At 39.8% G+C, this 22,879-nt stretch overlaps 1 protein-coding gene across 2 annotated transcripts in view; it reads right to left on the reverse strand.

The window, feature by feature from the left end:
* Positions 1–22,487, reverse strand: part of LOC311035709 (uncharacterized protein) — a 31,056-nt gene extending 8,569 nt beyond the window's left edge. Inside the window, exons 1-10 of one of the 2 annotated variants that reach the window (XM_084044083.1) lie at positions 22,417–22,487; positions 20,519–20,564; positions 19,719–20,420; positions 14,599–15,195; positions 8,005–8,040; positions 7,845–7,877; positions 7,675–7,707; positions 3,220–3,255; positions 3,061–3,093; positions 653–753 (exon numbers count right to left, since the gene is read on the reverse strand). In XM_084044083.1, coding sequence (XP_083900209.1) covers positions 653–753; positions 3,061–3,093; positions 3,220–3,255; positions 7,675–7,707; positions 7,845–7,877; positions 8,005–8,040; positions 14,599–15,195; positions 19,719–20,420; positions 20,519–20,534 — 1,587 coding nt within the window. In that variant the 5' untranslated portion in view covers positions 20,535–20,564; positions 22,417–22,487. The remainder of the gene's footprint in view (positions 1–652; positions 754–3,060; positions 3,094–3,219; positions 3,256–7,674; positions 7,708–7,844; positions 7,878–8,004; positions 8,041–14,598; positions 15,196–19,718; positions 20,421–20,518; positions 20,565–22,416) is intronic. The other variant, XM_084044084.1, reaches the window with a different exon arrangement.
* Positions 22,488–22,879: the final 392 nt, after the last annotated feature.

Genomic DNA, 22,879 nt, shown 5'->3' on the forward strand with positions numbered 1-22,879 from the left:
GGCATTAGTTATACACCTGTACTCACAGTTTGTATTTTGATGTATTGTTAAAAATGTCAAGTTTAACAGTTGGACAATAAGCTTGGATTAAACAGTGTTTGTTAAGAGACTTCAGCGCTTGATAATAAGCATTGATTTGAATCAGCTGTAGATCTTGTATAGTAAGAAACTAGTGTGACCTTTTCTGATATCTGTCAGGTTGTGTTCCCACATTATTGTTGACTGATTTGATCCCTCTAATGAATTAAATGGCTCACAACAGGAAGTGATGCCCACATTGTAGTGGTCACTCGATCCTGTAGGTTTACACTCTATAACATGTGAAGGATCAGACCCTTCCTCACCCAGGAGTCAGCCCAGCTCCTTATCCAGGGCTCAGTCATATCAAAGCTTGACTATTGTAACTCTCTCCTTACTGGCCTCCCAGCAGGTGCTCTTAAACCTCTCCAAATGTCCCAGAATGCAGCAGCACGCTTGGTCTTCGACCAGCCAAAATGTTTACATGTCTCCCCCCTTCTCCACTCCCTCCATTGGCTCCCAGTTTTCTTTCCTCATCACAAGAGTTAGTAAGTTTGCTAGCTTGTAGTGAGTAAATACAGTAGCTGTCTTCCTGCTGCTTAGCGTGTTAGCCAGGTGAGGGTAATAAATGTACCTCTCTAATGAAGTCAATGATGTCTCCTTCTTTGAGCTCCAGTAAATCCTCCCGCTGTGACACGTAGTCAAACAATACCTCACACTGCCTCTTTTTCAGCTCTGCAATGACAAAGACAGGATTACACCAGCTAGACTACTAGACTGCTCAACGGCAGAGAAGATAGAGACATCACCACTGTGTGTGTGTGTGTGTGTGTGTGTGTGTGTGTGCGTGCGTGCGTGCGTGCGTGCGTGCGTGCGTGCGTGCGTGCGTGCACGTATGGACTTTGTGTGATGGGTCTGATTAACAAAAACATCATGATTCATGAACACATTATCTGATTGACTGATTAGACTTCTCCACCACTTTCCCCTCTGCTCTGCCCATAGTGTGAATTACAAATACAAAACGTTTTTCATAGAAACACCATTTTCCCCCAAGGATTCCTCTGGTTATGACACTAGAGTATATGCAGTGTCGGGGCAACACTTAACATTTCCCTGAAGATGAGGCCCTAACGTAAATTCAAAATGGCTGACCTCCTGTTGGGTTTAGGTCATGGCTCCAAGACACTTTTTTTGTAAATAAGGACATGATACACGTGCGTACCAATTGTCATACATGTACATGAAACCGTATTGTGGGGCTCATTGACATTTTCTAGGGGGCGCTATTGAGCAATTAGGCCACAGCCCTTTTTGAGACAGATAAAATATGTAATTCTGTGCCACTTGAGATTAGTGTGCAGACTTGTGCAATGTGTAGAATCTAAAAAATGCAAATTCATTTGTGCTAATAATAATAACTAGAATTATGAATTAATAATTCATTATTATGTGGTTGCTATAGGAACATTTAAGACATTAGTGGGCGTTGCAGCTTGCTACCAAACTTACTGTTTGATGGCAAAACATGGATGATTGATGTTTCGCCACAGCCATGCCGATTGACGAAAACTATTTTTTTTTAAACTTTTCATCGTTAAAGTCTTTTATATATGGTGAGCGAGTTTGAGGTGGATCTGATTATCCTTCTAGGCGGAGTTTGTTAAAGTATGTGTAAATGGCATAAAATGCAGTAAAATGCCACAATAAATTCAAAATGGCTGACTTGTTGTCGGGTTTAGGTCATGGCTCCAAGAGACTTTTTTGTAAGTTGGGACATGATACACCTGCGTACCAAATTATGTACATGTAGGTGAAACTGTAAAGTGGGGTTGAAAAGTTGTGGGCAATGTTGAGCCATTAGGCTAGATATATTATAACTCTGTGGTCCAGCCCTAAAAACACAAATGTCTGAGTCATTGACTGAGGAAGTTGCATGGTTGGCAGGTTGACCTGATGATCTAGCCAATTGCAGAACAATTGTCCCTCCCGGGTATGGGATTTAGTCTATTCTCGGCTGGACCATGCTGGGTGAGAACGGTTACTGAAATGACTGAGTGGAAGTACAGGAAGTACCGCAACAGGAAGTTATGTTGATGCTTTGTAGATCTGTTTACATGAAAACCATGTTGTGATTGGTCCAAAAAGACATCTTCCAGGGGAAGTATATCATTTACAATGTAAGTCCTTCCCTACACACTCGTTCTGCCTCAGGTCATTACCACACGTTTCTTCTCTGAGAAGAGAAAAGCCTGGGAACGAGGTACCTGCTGGACTAACAAGGAACTAGCATATGGGATAAAAAAAAACTAAACAAGCTACAATACTAGTGGTTAAAACCCTAAATCAGAGGGCTTCAATGTTTTTCAGACCGTGGACCCCCTAACTGAGAGAGAGATAAAGCAGGGACCCCCACTACTATAACATTGTTTTGCAGATTAAACTTTTTCATAGTTTTTATAGATAGCTTGTTTGACAGCACTGTCAGCAGTGTTGTGTAAATAAATGTGTTTTGTTTGTTTACACATTATGTTTTCTATTAATGTTGGATTCATGTTAATGTGTATTTTCAGACATTTAATCTGCTGCTAAAGTCTGCTCATTTTTCCCTCTACACCAAAACTCTTCACCAGAAATAGCCTATCTACAATCTACAGCCAATCTACAAGCTCAAAACGTTTCGCAGCGTGACACATTTTGAGCTTGTAGATCGGCTATTTTCTGTGAATATTCCCCCACAGAATAGGGATGTTAGGGTTCAAGTGGTTAATGTAAGAAGTTCCTATCACACAAACATTACCCCCCCTGTGGGGGAACATTGGCAGCTTGTCTGGAAATGTTCTTTATTTCACCTACAGTCCAACAAAAAACATACTTTTGTGATAGAATTTTGGGTGAGAAATGGGCAATGCAGCTGCTCAATCTGGATTATTTCATTTCACATATAAAATGGCTAGTTAATTCATTCATTCATTCATTCAATAATTCATTCATTCTTAATATGTGGGTGTCTACATAGAGTCAACTGTAAACAACACTCACCTGGGACACACAAAGCTGTTCCTTTGGGTTTTGCTGTAAGAAATAAAAGCACATTCAAATGATATTAAAATGCAAACATGTGTAATATGATCTAGACAACATGGATTCACTGAGCAATCAATAATCTTTACAATAGAGTCAACAGACTTTAAACAGTACCTGGGACAGGTGAGTTCTTCACTGCTTTGGGTTTTGCTGTAAGAAATAAAACCACATTCAAATTATATTAAAATGCAAACATGTGTAATATGGCCTAAAGTTAGAAACAAACTGTTAAGTTGTTAAGTCAATTAACACAGTGTCAAACACACAGTCATAGTCGTAGCTAAATGCATTAATAAAGGATGTAATTTTCACCTGGTGAAAATGTAAAACATGTATAAAGTCCCGTTCACATATAGCCAAAGTGCAGGAAGTAGGCCTATAGTGGAAATTTTGAAAACAGCCACTGATCTTGTGTGGCAGAAGATGTGTCAACCTAGTAATGTTTCAGTAATATACTGGAGGAATAAAATCTTCTCTGTAGTGAAAACGCATAACATAATGTTACCGGATAAAGTCATGACTTTGAGCATTGATTTCAGCCAGAGAGAGACAGTCAGTCACTTTGGATAGAGCCAGCATGCTTAGATTAATGTGGTCTTAATAGTGAGACGAGAAAGAGAGACAAAAACTGTTCAGTGACAAAATGCTTCAGAGCAATGTTAACAATGCTCTGAGGAAGGAGAAACTTATATGTGTTGCATGAAGAAGATGGCTTGTCCTAAGATGTAAGTTAAAGCTCTGTTTATAGGGAGCGGGGGTGAGAGAGAAAAGAGAAAGGCAGGCACACTGAATGAAATGAAGGGATTGTGTCACGACCAGTGTTGCCCACGGCTCTGGTGTTGCCAAATCTGCTTGTCTGACCTTGTTTTTCTGTAAAGTTGCTTGTAAATATTGGTAGTTGCAGGTTGCTTTTTCTTTGTTGTGGGCTTAGATCGGCTATTTTCAAATAGCCGATTTAAAGTGCTCATGCGGCCAATAATAGTCACTTCTTTTGGGCTTGTTTTCATAGACCTGGTTGCTTATTTCTCTCTCAAAATCTGGCAACACTGGTCGCGACACAGCTATCTTGTATGATGAATCAGAATTAATGTGGCCGTTTATAATAAAAAAAAACAAGCGATGTTGGCATCTCAAGATATGTGGTCTTGGACATGAGAATTTAGGCTAGAAACAGAACCTGCAACTTCGCCAGTTAACCCCCGCGTCCCTGTGATAATGATTGAGGGGGGAAAAAAAGAATGAGAAAACCACCCGCTTATCCTCTGTTCTTTTGATGGATTAAAGTTACAATTAGGGCCGGGACTTTAGCGCGTTCATTTCGATCAATTAATTACAGAAAAAACATTGCGTTAAAAAAATGAACGCATTTTAATCGCACCTATTTTTGCACCGCGGAATGTTTCTCGCTGGACGAGTTTCAGACGGATCGATTATAACAGCGCACCAAGCCCAACGTGCTTCTCACTCAACAAGCTGCAGCCAGCACGGTGCACGAAAACATGAATGGAGACGCGACCGCATAGCCTGCTTAATAATATTGGCTGGGCAAATCAGAATCTGTAATGGATGCCCCCCCTCTACGCGTGCGCGCTCCCCCCCACCCCGTTTGTCCCGTTTAGGGGGGGAGGGGGGGGGGGGGGCACGATGCGGTGCAGGTCACATGCGTGCGCTTTTTATTAATAATTAATTAAACTACTATACTATCTACAACCTAACAATGCATTGCGCTTGTAGATCTGCTATTTTCAAATGGCCAATATAGGGCTTAAGTGGTTACTGTATGTTTAGTAATAATAATCAAAATCTATAAAGTAACTAGTAACTAAAGTTTTCAAATAATTGTAGTGGAGTAAAAGTACAATATTTGCCTCTGAGATGTAGTGGAGTAGAAGTAAAAGTATTATAAATTGGAAATACTCGAGTAAAGTGCAAATACCTTGAAATTGTACTTAGGTACCGTTCTTGAGTACATGTACTTAAAGACATTATGCCAAAATCCATTTGAAAAAATTGCTTTTCACTGTTCTCAGGTCAATTATTGATATGTGATTAAAATGCGATTAATTGCGATTAATTAATTACAAAGCCTCTAATTAATACGATTTTTTTTTTAAATCGAGTCCCAGCCCAAGTTACAATCTCACATGCTTACAGTCAACTCTCGCACAAGTTTAAAGTCCTGTAAACCGTTTAAGAAAATAAACAAATGAAAACGGTGGCTTATCAGGCAATACCTTAACTTTTGCTGCCAAGGAGGGCATGTGAAAACAGCCTCTCACATTGCCATTCCAGCAAGTTATGATCATTATTTTACTGGAAAAGTTCTGGCACTGTAGTGAAAATGTGTCTTAAAGGACAACTTTGTTTTTTTTACAACAAGGCTATTTTATTAGATTGTAATGATAATAATTAAAAAATGAGTGTTAAAAAAAAATGTATTGCTTTCGAATCGTTATAGTGATTTTAGTGATTTTTAACTGGGGGGCGGGGGCATTCTGTTCATTGGTAAATAGTCATGAACGGAGCCTCCAATTTCCGTGAAACTTTGTAAGGACATCCCCACTAGGCCAAAGGAAGAAATGCCACCCTACATTTTTCAAATCAGCCTCATCAAGGTTCAAGGTTCACTTTATTTGTCATTTACATGTTTCCACATGAAACGAAAATCGTACTCAGGACCAGCAGTGTACAATAAAAATAACTATCAATAAATAAGCATAAAAACCAAAGCATAAAAACCTAAAGTACAATGAAGTAAAACTGAGCAGCATATTAAAAATCACACCCAGTGTGAAGTGGGCGGTGTGTGGTCATCACAACATGACTCACTTTAAAAAAGGATAAATGACTTTTTTTTAAGTCCATACTGCTATTATAGGGCTGCACATGTGTCATGTGTTTCGCTAGCCAATCACAGTCCTGAATTTGCAAAGTCAGCCAATCACATTACAGTTAGTGGTGATGACACTAGCCGTAATGTGATTGGCTGACTTTGCAAAAGTATCGATTTGCATTAACAATGGAAGGGTTAGGGGTGTAGAATGCGTTGTAGACTATTGGCCAATCACGGTGCAGGATTGGTCAGTGTCCAAAACTCACTTATAGGGGGCGGTTACACCGCCCCAAAAACAGTAGCATCCATCATTTATCAGAACAGATAACATGGCAGCATGACATACTATTATTAAAAACGCAGTAAGGCAACTGTGAAAGTGCATTTATCATGGCTTTAAGAGTTCAGCAGTCTAACAGTTTCCGGGTAGAAGCTGTGTTTAAACCTTTCAGTTTTGGTCCTGATTGACCTCAGCCTCCTGCCCGAGGGGAGAGGATCAAACAGTTTATGGGCTGGGTGAGTGGGGGTCCTCCATAATGTGGGCCGCACTGCTCCTACACCTGATGTAAATGTCCTCAATGGACGGTAGACCACTCTGGGTGATCTTCTAGGCGTTTTTCACCTCCTTCTGCAGTGCCTTCTTGTCAGCAGCAGAGCAGTTCCCATACCAGGTGGTGATGGAGAATGTGAGAGTACTCTCCACCACACACCTGTAGAATGCCTCCCCCGTACAGAGGTGTTGAGGCGCTGGTGGCGCTGTAACAGGCAGATTCATGTTTTGGCGTATACAGTTCAAGAGTTATAGGCCAAACGTGAATCTGCTTGTTACAGCGCCACCATGAGGCTGATTTGAAAAATGTAGGGTGGCATTTCTTCTTTGACCTAGTGGGGATGTGCGTACAAAGTTTCACGGAAATTGGACGCTGCGTTCATGACTATTTACCAATGGACTGAATGTCCCCGCTCCACAGTTAAAAAACACTAAAATCACTATTCAATCAACAATTTGAAAGCAATGAATGATTTTTTTTAACACTCATCTTTTAATTATTATCATTACAAACTAAAATTAAAATAACCCTTGTTGTAAAAAAACAAAGTTGTCCTTTAAGACCCTGTTTGGCCGGACTGCAGGGTGATGTATGTTATTATTTTGAATATACAGGTATCACTTAATAAGGCTTTTTAATTACTAAAATAACCTTATTAACTAATTCACTGCCAAAATTATTTCTGGCCGCGTTTGCCCACTGCCAAGAATTTTCATTGAAAAAAAAAAAGTACTCAGGAGCCGAGATACAGCATTTTTTAATTTTAAGTTAACAAGGAAGTGGATGGGAGTCTAGATCTTCGAAAAATCATATCTCCTTGGTATTTGGGTGAAATAAAAAAACAAAAATGTTAAAAAATATATATATATATATTTTTTTTTTAAAGTCGTTTTAGTCGTTCTAGGCAGGCATGGCTTAGGGACAGAAGTCGTTTTAGTCATTCTAGGCAGGGAATGAATTAACATAAATTAACGTGAACGTGAAGTCTCTATTTCACCTACAGTCCAACACAAAAATACTTTTGTGATAGAATTTTGGGTGAGAAATGGGCAATGCTGCAGCTGCTCAATCTGGATTATTTAATTTCACATATAAAAGGGCTAGTTAATTAATTAATTCATTCAATAATTCATTCATTCTTAATATGTGGGTGTCTACATAGAGTCAAGTGTAAACAACACTCACCAGGGACAAATGAGGCTGTTCCTTTGGATTGTGCTGTAAGAAATAAAACCACATTCAAATTAAATAAAAATACTAACATGTGAGCTAATATGACCTAGACAACATGGATTCACTGAGCAATCAATCATATTTACAATAGAGTCAGTCAACAGACTTTAAACAACACTCACCTGGGACAGATGCAGCCACGGCTTTGGATTCAGCTGTAAGAAATAAAACAGCATTGAAATGAATAAAATGCAAACATGTGAGCTAATATGATCTAGACAACATGGATTCACTGAGCAATCAATCATCTTTACAGTAGAGTCAACTGACTTTAAACAGTACCTGGGACAGGTGAGTTCTTCACTGCTTTGGGTTTTGCTGTAAGAAATAAAACCACATTCAAATGAAATTAAAATGCAAACATGTGTAATATGACCTAGTAAAGTTACAAACAAACTGTTAAGTTGTTAAGTCAATTAACACAGTGTCAACCACACAGTCATAGTCGTAGCTAAATGCATTAATAAAGGATGTCATTTTCACCTGGTGAAAATGTAATGTATAAAGTCCCGTTCATATAGCCAAAGTGCAGGAAGTATAGAGGACATTTTGAAAACAGTCACTGATCTTGTGTGGCAGAAGTTTTGTCAACCTAGTAATGTTTCAGTAATATACTCGTGGAATAAAATCTTCTCTGTAGTGAAAACGCATAACGTAATGTTACTGGATAGCATCATGACGTTGAGTATTGATTTCAGCCAGAGACAGTCAGTCAGTCACTTTAGATAGAGCCAGCATGCTTAGATTAATGTGGTCTTAATAGCGAGACGAGAGAGAGAGAGACAATGTTAACAATGCTCTGAGGAAGGAGAAACTTATATGTGTTGCATGAAGAAGATGGCTTGTCCTAAGATGTAAGATAAAGCTCTGTTTATAGGGAGCGGGGTGAGAGAGAAAAGAGAAAGGCAGGCACACTGAATGAAATGAAGGGATTGTGTCACGACCAGTGTTGCCCACGGCTCTGGTGTTGCCATGTCTGCTAATTATAAGCGACCTTGTTTTTTTCTGTGAAGTTTCTTGTAAATATTGGTAGTATAGTTGCGGGTTGCTTTTTCTTTGTTGTGAACTTGTAGATCAGCTATTTTCAAATAGCCGATGCATATAGGTTTATGTACCCCATGTGGCCTATAATAGTCACTTCTATTGGGCTTGTTTTCATAGACCTAGTTGCTTATTTCTCTCGCAAAATCTGGCAACACTGGTCGCGACACAGCTATCTTGTATGATGAATTAACTCATTATGTGCCACAACACGTCAAATCCGTCACGTGGTCTGACGTCACGTGCGCCAATCCGTCATGAAAATCCGTCATGGAAAAAAAATAAAACATGTTCAGAACCCAAGATATGATGATTTGAAGATTTGCTGCTCCATCCACTCCTTGTTTAACCTATAACTTAAAAAGGCTGTATCTCGCTTCCTAAGCACTTTTTTTTTTACAATGAATTTTGGCTGTGGCACTCAGAGCCAAAATTCCATAAATAAGCTGGGCACTGAATGAGTTAATGTAGCCGTTAAAAAAAGTAGAGCGATGTTGGCATTTCAAGATATGTGGTCTTGGACATGAGAATTTAGGCTAGAAACAGAACTGGCAACTCCACCAGTTAACCCCTGCGTCCCCGTGATAATGATTGAGCTAGGGGGAAAAAAGAATGAGAAAACCACTCGCTTAGCCTCTGTTCTTTCAATGGATTAAAATTACAATCTCACATGCTTATAGTGCAAGTTTAAAGTCCTAAACAAATGAAATCCTAAACAAATGAAAACGGTGGCTTATCAGGCAATACCAGAACTTTTGTTGCCAAGGAGGGCATGTGAAAACAGCTTCTCACATTGCCATTCCAGCAAGTTATGATATTTATTTTACTGGAAAGATTCTGGCACTGTAGTGAAAACGTGGCTTAAGACAGTTTGGCTGGACTGCAGGGTGATACATGTTAATATTTATACAGGTATCATTAAATAAGGCATTACTAAAATAACCTTATTAATATAAATTAACGTGAAGTACATTTTCTTCTTCATAAAAAGACATACTGGGTTTTGTGATGTTACATATTGGAAGAATCTGACTAGTTTGCATCTGTCTATAAGCTAAAAGAGTGACTTTGAGAGCTGTTTCATTGTACAATGTAAGTCAGTGAGGAGACTATTTCTGGATGATCAATTTATAGCCTAATCCAGTGGTTCTCAAACTTTTTCATGTCAAGGATCCCCAAAATGATATGTATTTGGCTGCGGACCCCCATCTAAAAATATTTTGTTCCAGGCACCCCCAGAAGCAAAGGTTAGAGTTACAAATGTTCGCTTTAAAAATATATATATTCAAAGATTTGCACAAATGTTCAAGATTTACACATTTTGCTGGGTACCCCCTGGAACCCCCTCAAGTACCCCTGGGGGTCCCCGGACCCCACTTTGAGAACCAAGGGCCTAATCAATGGAGCAACGGAGTAACAGTAAGATATCTTGTCAGTTGAACGAGTTCCATCATGACAACAAGATACACAACTCAAACCTTTACCAAAGTGTCATTATACTTTAAGGTTTTACACACGCACGCACGCACGCACGCACGCACGCACGCACGCACGCACGCACACACACACACACACACACACACACACACACACACACACACACACACACACACACACACACACACACACACACACACACACACACACACACACACACACACACACACCATGTAGCCTGAAGCTGTACTGTCCCAGTATTTCTGGATACATTTCTAGGAGGACAAAATCAACATCATGAATTTACCATTTAGGCCCTGTATCAAATATAGTGGACAAAAGCAGATCTACAAGCTCACAATACGTCACGATGTGAAGCAGAGTCCTGCAACGGGCCGGGTACCCACAGATACCCGACGGGTACCCGCGTACGACGGCTGAAAACGGGTGAAAAATATACTTTTATACTGAACTAAACGGGGGTGGTAACATTTTAGTTATAAAATCAGAGAGCACTGTTTCCACCCAAACAAGATAACTTATGTAACTTATCACAGCACAGCACACATACACCGCGACACACGAAAAAATAACTCAAATGTTTTACTTAAGTAAAAGTATCAATACCGCAATGTCGAAATACTCTGTTACAAGTAAAAGTCCGGAATTCTAAATTGACTTGAGTAAAAGTACAAAAGTATTGGTATCAAAATGTACTTATTGTACCAAAAGTAAAAGTACTAAAATGTTAGATCGGCTATTTTCAAAAAGCCTATAGGTATCAAATAGGGCTAAAGTGGTTAATTTTTAATTATTAATTTAACTAGAAGTTCGGCCGGCTGCGCCGGCCTCACATCTAGCGCCCACGCCCACGTAGCGCCCACGCCCACGTAGAGACCACTTGGCAGCGCCGATCACTGGCGTAGCGTCATGAGGGCTAGTGGGGCCATGGCCCGGTCAGTGAAGATTTGCCAGGAAAATGAATTCTGCTCCGACAACAATAGACACAGCCGCCGGCCGCCAGTGACGTTACTGAAGTGATACATTGGCTGGCCCATTCACACCTTTTACAAAGCTAAAGCTGCCTACTCCTGCCTATCAATGGTCCAAGTGTGACCTGTAAAGTAGCCTATCGTAGTCTGTAGGAGACATAAGCATGTCCTAAGAGGAGTCCAAAAGAGAATGGATCCTGGGAGTCATGAATTAAATTACAGAGGTGAGTAAATAACTACATGTGCTCAAGTACTGCACTTTACTGGATATCTATCTATCTATCTATCTATCTATCTATCTATCTATCTATCTATCTATCTATCTGTCTATCTCTCTATCTCTATCTCTATCTATCTCTCTCTCTATAAATATATACATATCTAAATGGCGAAATGGCTGGGGGGAAATGGGCAATATATTGTTATTTAATATTGTTATTTTATTATGAGTATTAATAAGTTCTGATGATTAATTATATCATATGATTATAATATTTGATTAAGACATATGATCTTATAATAATCATGGGGCATGTATAATCATTATCTAATAATCAAATAATAATACAATGAGTCATCACATCTTTTCGGTGGCGGGTGTTATACGGAAATGTGTGACCCTGTACAATCTGGTCAAAATGGCGGCCGTTTGTGTGTTGTTGCGCTCGTACACACACACACACACACACACACACACACACACACACACACACACACACACACAAGTAATGTGTGTGGAGATGGCGGCTGTTTTTGTGTGTTTGCACAACAGTGCATGTGGACACACGAATGGTGAGTTGGATGCGTCTTTTAATAATCAGAAGACGCACAGTACTGCACACACACACACACACACACACACACACACAGACACACACACACACACACACGCGCGTTGAAGTAATTTCCGTGTGCGCGCGCACACACACACATCTACAAACGGAGACGGCGTGTATTGAAATGGGGGCAGAGGTTCTGAATTGGCATCCAGGGAGTGTGTGCACAGTTTCGCTGCGAGCAAGGCAACGATGCGGGAGATTAGCTATCCACAGACGGACGGACAGGGGGTAAAACATACTCTGGCGCCATGCCTTTCGGCCTGGCGGAGACAATGAAAAAGCTAAAGTAAAGGAAAAGACCATTACTGCAACAAAAGTAGTCAACAAACTATACTATAAAACATTGGGCACATTGTCAAATAATATAAGAAAGAGGCAAACATGTTGAAAATAGCTGATCTGCAAGCTCACAACGCCTCTCAACGTGAGGGTTGTGAGCTTGTAGATCTGCTATTTTCACAATATTGACTTGTGGAACGGAGTCAAACAAAATGGGGGGGTCCCCAGTTCAAATATGATGTGGGGGGGGGGGATAGCCACTGCCCTAGTCGGACCGAAATTATCTGAAATTACAACATAATGCAGCCTAAACGTGCGTTGCACGGGGCGGTCCTGCCATTACGTTACATACCACAACATACATCATCTACAATGGACTAACGGAGCAGCAATAATAACATTCACCACACGAATATTGTTGACAAAGTGATTGCACAGCCGCTGCAGGTATGACAACCACGTTAGCGTTAGCTACATGGCAACTATCACAGCGCCCTGTCTGTCGTCGCTGCGACTGACTGATGGCTACAGCCATAGATATATGTAAACACTACAGCAAGCTCTCTGCGATGCCATTGTCTGGAAACTGCTCGTAGCGTGACAGGACCAATGAGAGTGAGCGCTTTCGTTGTTGCTAAGATACGGTGCATGGCACACGGCGTCTCTACCCCATAGCTTGTAGATCTCTCACACATGATTGGCGTAGGCTGCGTTGCCAGGTCTGACTTTGTGTCTAAGCAATGGTCGGCTTATTTTTGCGCGCCTTTGGGCTCGTTCGCATAGTGCGCACGGCAGCGCTTGTTTAGCGTACGTCAGCGCGACGTGGCAACGGACGTGGCAACGTGAAAGGGTGGTCACTTATGATTGGCTGGTGAAAAGAAACACCCGGACGTGAATTTTGAGGTGGCGAAGTGATTTGCATAAGTATTGGAGCATAATGCGTTTGATATTAATTGTACATCCTGCAAGTACAGTGATGGGATGCGAAGCAGCTGGTTTGACAGGCAGAATATTGAGGAATTTTGGGGGAAAATGTGGAGTTAGTTGGGCCATGTGTCTGCTTGGCCATTGAGGCGATACACTCGTGTACACTCCATGACTGTGGCCGTCAATTATGGTAGCAAGATGTTATTATTATAATACAATAATTCATATCTGCAAAGTAATTAGTAACTAAAGTTTTCAAATAATTGTAGTGGAGTATAAGTACAATATTTGCCTCTGAGATGTAGTGGAGTAGAAGTAAAAGTATATAGACAATTGAAAATACTCCAGTAAAGTAAAAGTACCTCAAAATTGTACTTAAGTATAGTACAGTAAATGTACTGAGTTACTGTACTGTGCTATATTATTACTATGTTCTCACACACCATGAAGGTAGAGTGAATGAAGTCACCACACACATACAGCATGGAACTATTAACCAATGGATGAACTGTCTATTAAACAGTGACATCACAGGCTAATCCTTTACAAAGATGTTTGCAGTGATAGCTCCATAATCATGCGCACGCACGCACGCACACACACACACACACACACACACACACACACACACACACACACACACACACACACACACACACACACACACACACACACACACACACACACACACACACACAGTCCTGTATGTGTAGATACTTATGACTTTCACTACATTTCTAGGAAGGGAAAAGTGCATTATGAAATACCAACTTAAAGGAATAGTTCACCCCGAAAATGACTGATTTTCTATCAGTTACTCACCCCATGAAGCCTTGTATTCATGGAGATTTGTTTTGTTTTTGTCTCATTCCTGACACAATCATTTGATGACCGTGTGTATATCCGAAAGAGTCTCCTTTGTGTCTCCTACCGGATACATTAGCCGGTAGGAGACAGTAATCAAATTATTGTCTCAGGAATGTGATAATTCAAGGCTTCATGGGGTGAGTAATCGATAGAAAATAAGTAATTTTTTGGGGGGGTGAACTACTCCTTTAAGCCAAATGTAAAATATAGTGAAAATAGCAGATCTACAAGCTTGCACATCTGCGATTTTCACTGTTTTAATATGTTTTGAAGATTTCTGGTATTTCTTTTGGGGGGAAAGTACAAATTTGACAGAGAAACTTTCACTTGTAGTGTAATATTTGACCATGAGTACATTTACTTTGACTCAAGTATACTGCAGTGAGTACTTTGTCCACTACTAGTTGCTACATCTTGTGGCCTGAATGTTAACCCATACAATCATTAGCATGTTAGCATTATGTTCAATAGAAGACAAACAGTTAAATACTCACTGTCAGGTGTTGCTGGACGTCCTGTTCCATAGTGGTCCATCTCCTCTATCTTCAACAACAGCTCTGTGACCTGAGTGTCATCACCCCTGTTCCTATTGTTGAAGACATGGTATCTGTTCCCACATAACTCTACAAGCCTCTGTAGGCCCTCTCCTTCACACTCAATCCACTGCCCAATGGATTTACCTCCTAGACTGTCTCCCACTGTGAACAGTATCATAGTGTGACTCCACACTCTCTCACTGAGAAGCTGCATGTGATCCTCCATGTTTTTATACTCATCAGCTGTACATGAGATGTCTGCTCTCATAACCAGGAGGAGAGCATCTGGTCCAGGAGGACACAGAGATGCACTAAGAGCTATCTGCTGTCTGATGGGCTCAGGTGTTTCATTTAGAGGGTCATCCTTCCACCATCCTGGAGTGTTGACCACAGTGACCTGTCTCCCTCCTACGTCTCCCTGTCTCTTCTCACACTGATCTGTTCTCTCTAAACTAAACTGCTCTGAACCCAGGATGGTGTTTCCTGATGAACTCTTCCCTGAACCTTTATGTCCCAGAAGTATAATTCTCATCTCTGACAGATGGAGGTCATCACCTGAAATATAAGAAAGAACACATTAACCCTTTAAGACCTGGAACACATGTGTGTCCCGTTTTGATTTGAGCTAAAAAGCATTATTTTACACTTTGGCTATTAAAAAATAGCAGATATACAAGCTCATAGCGCGGCACCGAGTGCCGCGCTATGAGCTTGTAGATCAGCTATTTTTGAAAAATCGTGAAAATATGTGCAAATCTTTGAATATGTATTGTTTTCAAGCAAACATTTTTAACTCAAATCTTTGCTTCTGGGGGTCCCTGGAACAACATATTTTGAGGTGGGGGTCTGAGGCCAAATACATATCATTTTTGGGGTCCTTGATATGAAAAAGTTTGAGAACCACTGATATAGAAACATACGTTTTTATGAAAACTGTTGAGATTTAGACGACATTTTGTAGAATCGGCTTCAGGTCTTAATGGGGTTAAACATGTATCTGTTAGTGTGTGTGTGTGTGTGTGTGTGTGTGTGTGTGTGTGTGTGTGTGTGTGTGTGTGTGTGTGTGTGTGTGTGTGTGTGTGTGTGTGTGTGTGTGTGTGTGTGTGTGCGTGTGCGCGCGTGTACATGATGGACAGTAACAAAGTACATTTACTGAGTAGAGTACTGTACTTAAGTAAAACAATATAATTGTATCTGAACTTGAGTATTGACATGTTTTTGATACTTGTGAATTTTACTCCACTACATTTCAAAGACAAATATTGTACTTTTGACTCCACTACATTTCTAGGAAGGGAAAAAGTACATTATGAATTAAAGGAATAGTTTACCCAAAAAATGACTTATTTTCTATGAATAACACACCCCATGAAGCCTTGAATTCATGGAGATTTTAATGTTTTTGTCTCATTCTAAGACATTAATTTGATGACCGGCAGTCTCTCAAATGCAGGTCAATAAGTCTCCTACCGGCAATGGTGGAAAAGGTACTCTCATTTTTTACTTAAGTAAAAGGATCAATACTGCATTGTAGAAGTACTCTGTTACAAGTAAAAGTCCGGAATTCAAAATTTACTTGAGTACAAAACTATTGGTATCCAAATGTACTTAAAGCACCAAAAGTAAAAGTACTACAATGTTTGAAAATAGCAGATCTACAAGCTCACAACGCGTCGCGATGCGACGCGTTGTGAGCTTGTAGATCTGCTATTTTCAAATAGCCTAGGTATAAAATAGGGTTAAAGTGGTTAATGTATGTTTTATAATGTAATAATTTATATGTGCAAAGTAACTAAAGTTTCAAAAATAATTGTAGTGGAGTAAAAGTACAATATTTGCCTCTGAGATGTAGTGGAGTAGAAGTAAAAGTATAGACAATTGGAAATCCTCCAGTAAAGTAAAACATACCTCAAAATGTACTTAAGTACAGTACTTTAGTAAATGTACTTAGTTACTTTACACCACTGCCTACCCGAGACTGCACCGATCATCACATTATTGTCTCAGGAATGAGACAAAAACTTAAACATCGCATGAACTCAAGGCTTCATGGGGTGTAATTGTAATTGATAGAAAATAAGTCATTGTTTTGGGTGAATTACTCCTTTAAATACTTAAGCCCTATTTCAAATATGCTGGAAAAAAAGCAGATCTACAAGCTCACAATGTGTAGATCAGTTATTTTCACTATGTGTCATGAGACAAAGTATAGAGGGGTTAAATGAAAATGATACAAATAAAACCATTGTGTGTTTTGAGAACCATTCCATTCCTGTTGAGTGTGTATTCACCCAATAGACCTACAGTATATCACTTACTGCTGTGCTTCTCAAAGTGGGGTCTGGGGACCCCCAGGGGTCCTTCAGGGGGGTCCAAGAGGTCCCCAGCAAAATGAGGAACAGTTTAAACACTTAAGCCGTTATTTTAAACGTATTCAAAATAGCCGATCTACAAGCTCACAGTGTGTCACGATGCGACACATTGTGAGCTTGTAGATCTGCTGTTTTAGAAAAATCATGACAAATCTTCTCTTATGGGGGTCCCTGGCAAAACATGTTTTCAATTGGGGGTCTGTGGTCAAATCCATATCAATATGAGGGTCCTTGACATGAAGCAGTGACTTACAGTAAACTACAGTAATAACAGAGTTGTCTCTCACTCATAGTTCAGATGTACAAATTCATTGATACATTTTTAAATGCAGTGTCTTTAATATCAATGCATGTTTCTGTTAATGTTTTCAAATGTTTACATTTCAAAAGACAAAACAAAAAAACAGATCTACAATTTCACAATGTGCCGCATAACGGCATGTTTGAGCTTATAGATCTGCTTTTTCCACTATATTTGAAATAGGGCTCAAGCATTTAATTCATAATGCACTTCTTCCCTTAATAAATAAAACACATTGTATATCATGTTGTCAGGCAGAAACCTTGTATCTCCATGTTTCAAATTCATTTTTTTTTCTAAATGAACGCCCTACTTCTCATACAAGACTGTCACACAAAAGTAGTGAAAATAGCAGATCTACAAGCTCAAAACACGTTGCAATTCAACACGTTGTGTGCTTGTAGATCGGATATTTTCACAATTTTAAAATGTTTTTAAAATGATAATAACAAAGGAACGGATTTGGACGTCCGCCAGCAGTGATAACTATTATACTATGCCTTCCTTCTGTTATTTTGAATATTGTGTTTTTTATTTTTGTTATTCATTCATTTTTTTATTTAATTGTTATCATTATTCATTTACATTTATTATGGATGAATGTCTTTGATTGGTTAGTGGTCAGTGTGTGTCTGTGTGAACAGGGAACAATTAGACAAGTATCCTTATCAACCACACCTGCTAGTGATGCGCGGGTCGGGTTTTTTCATGACCCGCCCCGCCCCGCGACGGAACCCAACCCGCCTCAACCCGCCCCGCGAACCCATATATAAATCTATGGCTCAACCCGCCCCGCGACCCGCGATTTTTTTTTATTCTGTAAAATCATGGTTAGAAAATAATCCCCAAGTATATTCAAACTGTTTTATTGTTATTATTCTTATTCATATTAGTAATAAAGACAAAACAAGAGCATGTGATTTCTTTTTTTGCGTGTGAGAGCGGCTGACCCGCTCACGCGCAGCCCGCATAATTTCCTATGAAATTCTGACTCGACCCACCCGCGCCGCGGGTTGACCCGCGGGTCCCGCGGGTTACGGGTCAACCCGCGCATCACTAACACCTGTGTAATTTAACTACTTTTAACCCATTCAATCCGGGGATGCATCTCTGTCATTTTAGATGTCTTTGGCTATTCAAAAATAGCAGATATACAAGCTCATAGCGCGGCACCGGTGCCGCGCTATGAGCTTGTATGAGCTTGCATTTCTGCAATTTTTCTTTGGTTAATCAAAAATAGCAGATCTACAAGCTCATAGCGCGGCACTCGGTGCCACGCTATGAGCTTTGTGAAAATCTTTGAATATATATATTTTAAAGCGAACATTTGTAACTCAAATCTTTGCTACCAATTTTTCTTTGATTCTATAAAATGTCTTCTAAATCAGTTTTTTAGAAAAAACCTATGTTGCTACATCAGTGGTTCTCACACTTTGTCATGTCAAGGACCCCCAAGATGATATATATTTGGCCGCGGACCCCCATCTCAACATATTTGGTTCCAAGGACCCCCCTAGAAGCAAAGATTTGAGTTACAAATGTTCGCTTAAAAAAATATATATATATATTCAAAGATTTGCTAAAAATAATGGTGATTTTTCAAGAAAAGCAGATCTACAAGTTCGTATCGCGGCACTCGGTTCCAGGTCTTAATGGGTTAACCCATTGAATCCGGGAACGCATCTGTGTCATTTTAGATTTCTTTGGGCTATATTCAAAAATAGCAGATCTACAAGCTCATAGCGCGGCACCGAGTGCCGCGCTTTGAGCTTGTAGATCTGCTGTTTTTGAAAAATCGTGGACATTTTTGCAAATCTTTGAATATACATTTTTAAAAGCGAACTTGTTTTAACTCAAATATTTGCTTCTGGGGGATTCTACAAATGTCTTCTAAATCCTATCAAACTTGTTCATGTCAAGCACCTCCCAAAATAATATGTATTTGGCTGCGGACTCCCATCTGAAAATAATTTGTTCCAGGGACCCCCAGCAGAAGCAAAGATTTACAAATGTTCGCTTTAGAAATAAATACATTCAAAGATTTGCACAAATTTCCCACGATTTAAAAAAAAAGAAGCAGATCTACAAGCTCATGGCACTCGGTGCCGCGCTATGAACTTGTATATCTGCTATTTTTGAATAGCCCAAAGTATAAAATAATAAAGTGGTTACACAGATGCGTTCCCGGTCTTAATGGGTTAACCCTTCAAAAATAGCAGATCTACAAGCTCGTAGCGCGGCTCTCGGTGCCGCGCTATGAGCTTGTAGATATGCTATTTTTGAATAGCCAAAGAAATCTAAAGTGACACAGATGCGTTCCAGGTCTTAATGGGTTAAAAGCTGTGTCTGTGTACCTGAGAAGTGTGTTAGTGACAGATGTGATTTATATGTAAATAATTACATACCCATCATTGACCTGATGCTCTCTCGTTGTTCCTTCACCTTCATCTGTCGTCGTGCTGCTCCCTCATCCTGTGTTCTCCTTTTCTTCACAGTCTCCTCTAACACTCTTCTGTCTATCTCAAAACAGCCTCCCTTTTCTCCTGCCACCTCCTGTATCTTGTCCAACAGCTGTGTGACCTGAGTGTCATCACCCCTGTTCTTATTGTTGAAGACATGGTATCTGTTCCCACATAACTTTACAAGCCTCTGTAGGCCCTCACCTTCACTCTTAATGTGCTGCTCAATGGATTTACCTCCTAGAAGGTCTCCGAAGGAGAACAGTATCATAGTGTGACTCCACACTGTCTGACTGAGAAGCAGAACATGTTCCTCCATTTTTTTATACCTATCAGCTGTACGTGAGGTGTCTGCTCTTATAACCAGGAGGAGAGCATGTGGTCCTGGAGGACACAGAGATGCACTGAGAACTATCTCCTGTTTGATCAGCTCAGATGTTTCCTTTAGAGAGGCATTATAATACCATCCTGGAGTGTTGACCACAGTGACCTGTCGTCCTCCTACGTCTCCCTGTCTCTTCTCACACTGACCTGTTCTCTCTAAACTAAACTGCTCTGAACCCAGGATGGTGTTTCCTGATGAACTCATCCCTGATGTTTTATATCCCAGAAGTATAATTCTCATCTCTGAGGGTGTTTTACTGAGGCCTGGAAATACAAGATGAATATTCATACATTATCTCAAATTCATTTAAAATGGTAAATATTCGGGACAATATTATCATATCAATCATTGACTGGTTAACCTGAATGTGAGGCCATCTCTGCAGGTTTACTGTTCCTATTTTTTTCCTAAAAGAAAGAAGATAAAAACAGATTGAAAGGACTGTAATGAATCATCCAGACACATGTATGGTTACAGTGAATATGGAGCGATTATATAGATGTATATATCAGGCATTATGTAAGTATCATATACGTTTATATCAGTGATTCTCACACTGTTCTGTTTCATTTCAAGCTGCTCCTTAACTCTGAGAGTGTACACATGGAACCAAATGGACCTGTATACAGTATATGTGTCCCTCTGTAGTGAGTGTGTAAATATATAATGTCCCTCTGCATCATCAAAGTTGCATCACCCCTGGTTTAAGGACGGTCTCATTTAAAATGTTCAGTCAGTGAGCACTCTGTCAGAGCTCTTTATGAAGCCTTTATGTAAATCTGCATCGATGCACACTTTACCTGAGGGAATTACCCACTGGTGGAAAAAGTACTCAAATGTTTTACGTAGATAAAAGTATCAATACTGCAATGTAGAAATACTCTGTTACAAGTAAAAGTCCGGATTTAAAAATGCACTTGAATAAAAGTACAAAAGTATAAAATTCAAGCTTTCAAATGTATAAAAATCTTTTGAAAATCGACGATCTACAAGCTCACAATGCGTCGCATCGCGACGCATTGTGAGCTTGTAGATCGGCTATTTTCAAATGCCCGAAATGTATATAGGGCTGAAGTGGTTAATGTATGTTTTGAAATAATAACCAAAATCTACAACGTCACTAGTAACTAAAGCTTTCAAATAATTGTAGTGGGGTAAAAGTACAATATTTGCCTCTGAGATGTAGTGGAGTAGAAGTAAAAGTACTGAAAATTGGAAGCACTCCAGTAGATTAAAAAATCCTCAAAAGCATGCTTAAGTACAGTACTTGAGTAAATGTACTTAGTTACTTTACACCACTGGAATTACCCACAGTTCATAGCGTTGTAAGGTTAAATCTAAGGTTACCATCATAGACATAAAGACATAGACGCCTCATTGGTCACTGAGACGCACGTTAACACCTCCACCATAGTGGGTTAGGGTTAGGAAACACAGCTCTGAACACACTGGACAATACAAACTAATAGTGTTAGGAAACACAGCTCTGAACACACTGGACAATACAAACTAATAGTGTTAGGGTTAGGAAACACAGCTCTGAACACACACTGGACAATACAAACTAATAGTGTTAGGGTTAGGAAACACAGCTCTGACCACACACTGGACAAAACAAACTAATAGTGTTAGGGTTAGGAAACACAGCTCTGAACACACTGGACAATACAAACTAATAGTGTTAGGAAACATAGCTCTGACCACACACTGGACAATACAAACTAATAGTGTTAGGGTTAGGAAACACAGCTCTGAACACACTGGACAATACAAACTAATAGGCGAGTGCATTTAAGCACATCCATTATGTACGGCAGCTTGTCATAATTCCACCAGATCAGAAATGAACAAAGTAAATATATACAGAATATGCAAATACAATGTAAAAGAATATGCACAAACCTAATATAACACATATAACAGAATAACCTAAATAAAATAATAATAAACTCTCACAGCTCTTCTATCAGGCAGGATGTGATCATAAGGATCTGATCAGACTCTGTTCTGTCAATCATTCTGTATTCATTCAATACCTGAATTCATTTTATAAATAAAGTCTCTTTAAGTTGAGCTGAATATGATTCACCTGACAAAACATTCATGTGAAATAATGCACACGGACACAGCTCACATGCACAGCTAAGTTCTACTGAATAGAAATAATAATATTACTAGCCTATTATTATTGTTATTATTAATATCTTTATACATGGTTTTAAACAACATTTGAAAGAGGTTTTCTTTCTACTCACTCACTCACTCAGAAGTTTCTACCATTTCCTCTCTCTGCTTTTCTGTGAAGATAAAATGTCTCCTTACGTCTCTGTGAGAGAGAGAGAGAGAGAGAGAGAGAGAGAGAGAGAGAGAGAGACACTGACTGATGGAGAGAGAGAGAGAGAGAGAAGGCAAGAGAGAGAGACACACACCTGAAGGGGAGGATCCACAGGTAGAGAGAGAGAGAGAGAGAGAGAGAGAGAGAGAGAGAGAGAGAGAGAGAGAGAGAGAGAGAGAGAGGGAGGCGTGGTGGTGGACGACGGCGCCTCCCGTGTTCTCCCATGTTCTGGGAGCCGGGTCGAGCGGGATGCACACGGGTCACACGCTCCTCCATCAGGCCATGCGGCCAGGACACACATTCAACCATTACATCTATGTAATAATGAAGCACCTGCCGTAATGTCAAATAAATGTTCTACGTTATCACCGCCTGATTATTTCAGTG

This window comes from Gymnoscopelus microlampas, assembly GCF_963454915.1.
Source record: "Gymnoscopelus microlampas genome assembly, chromosome: 20".
Lineage (NCBI taxonomy): Eukaryota > Metazoa > Chordata > Actinopteri > Myctophiformes > Myctophidae > Gymnoscopelus > Gymnoscopelus microlampas.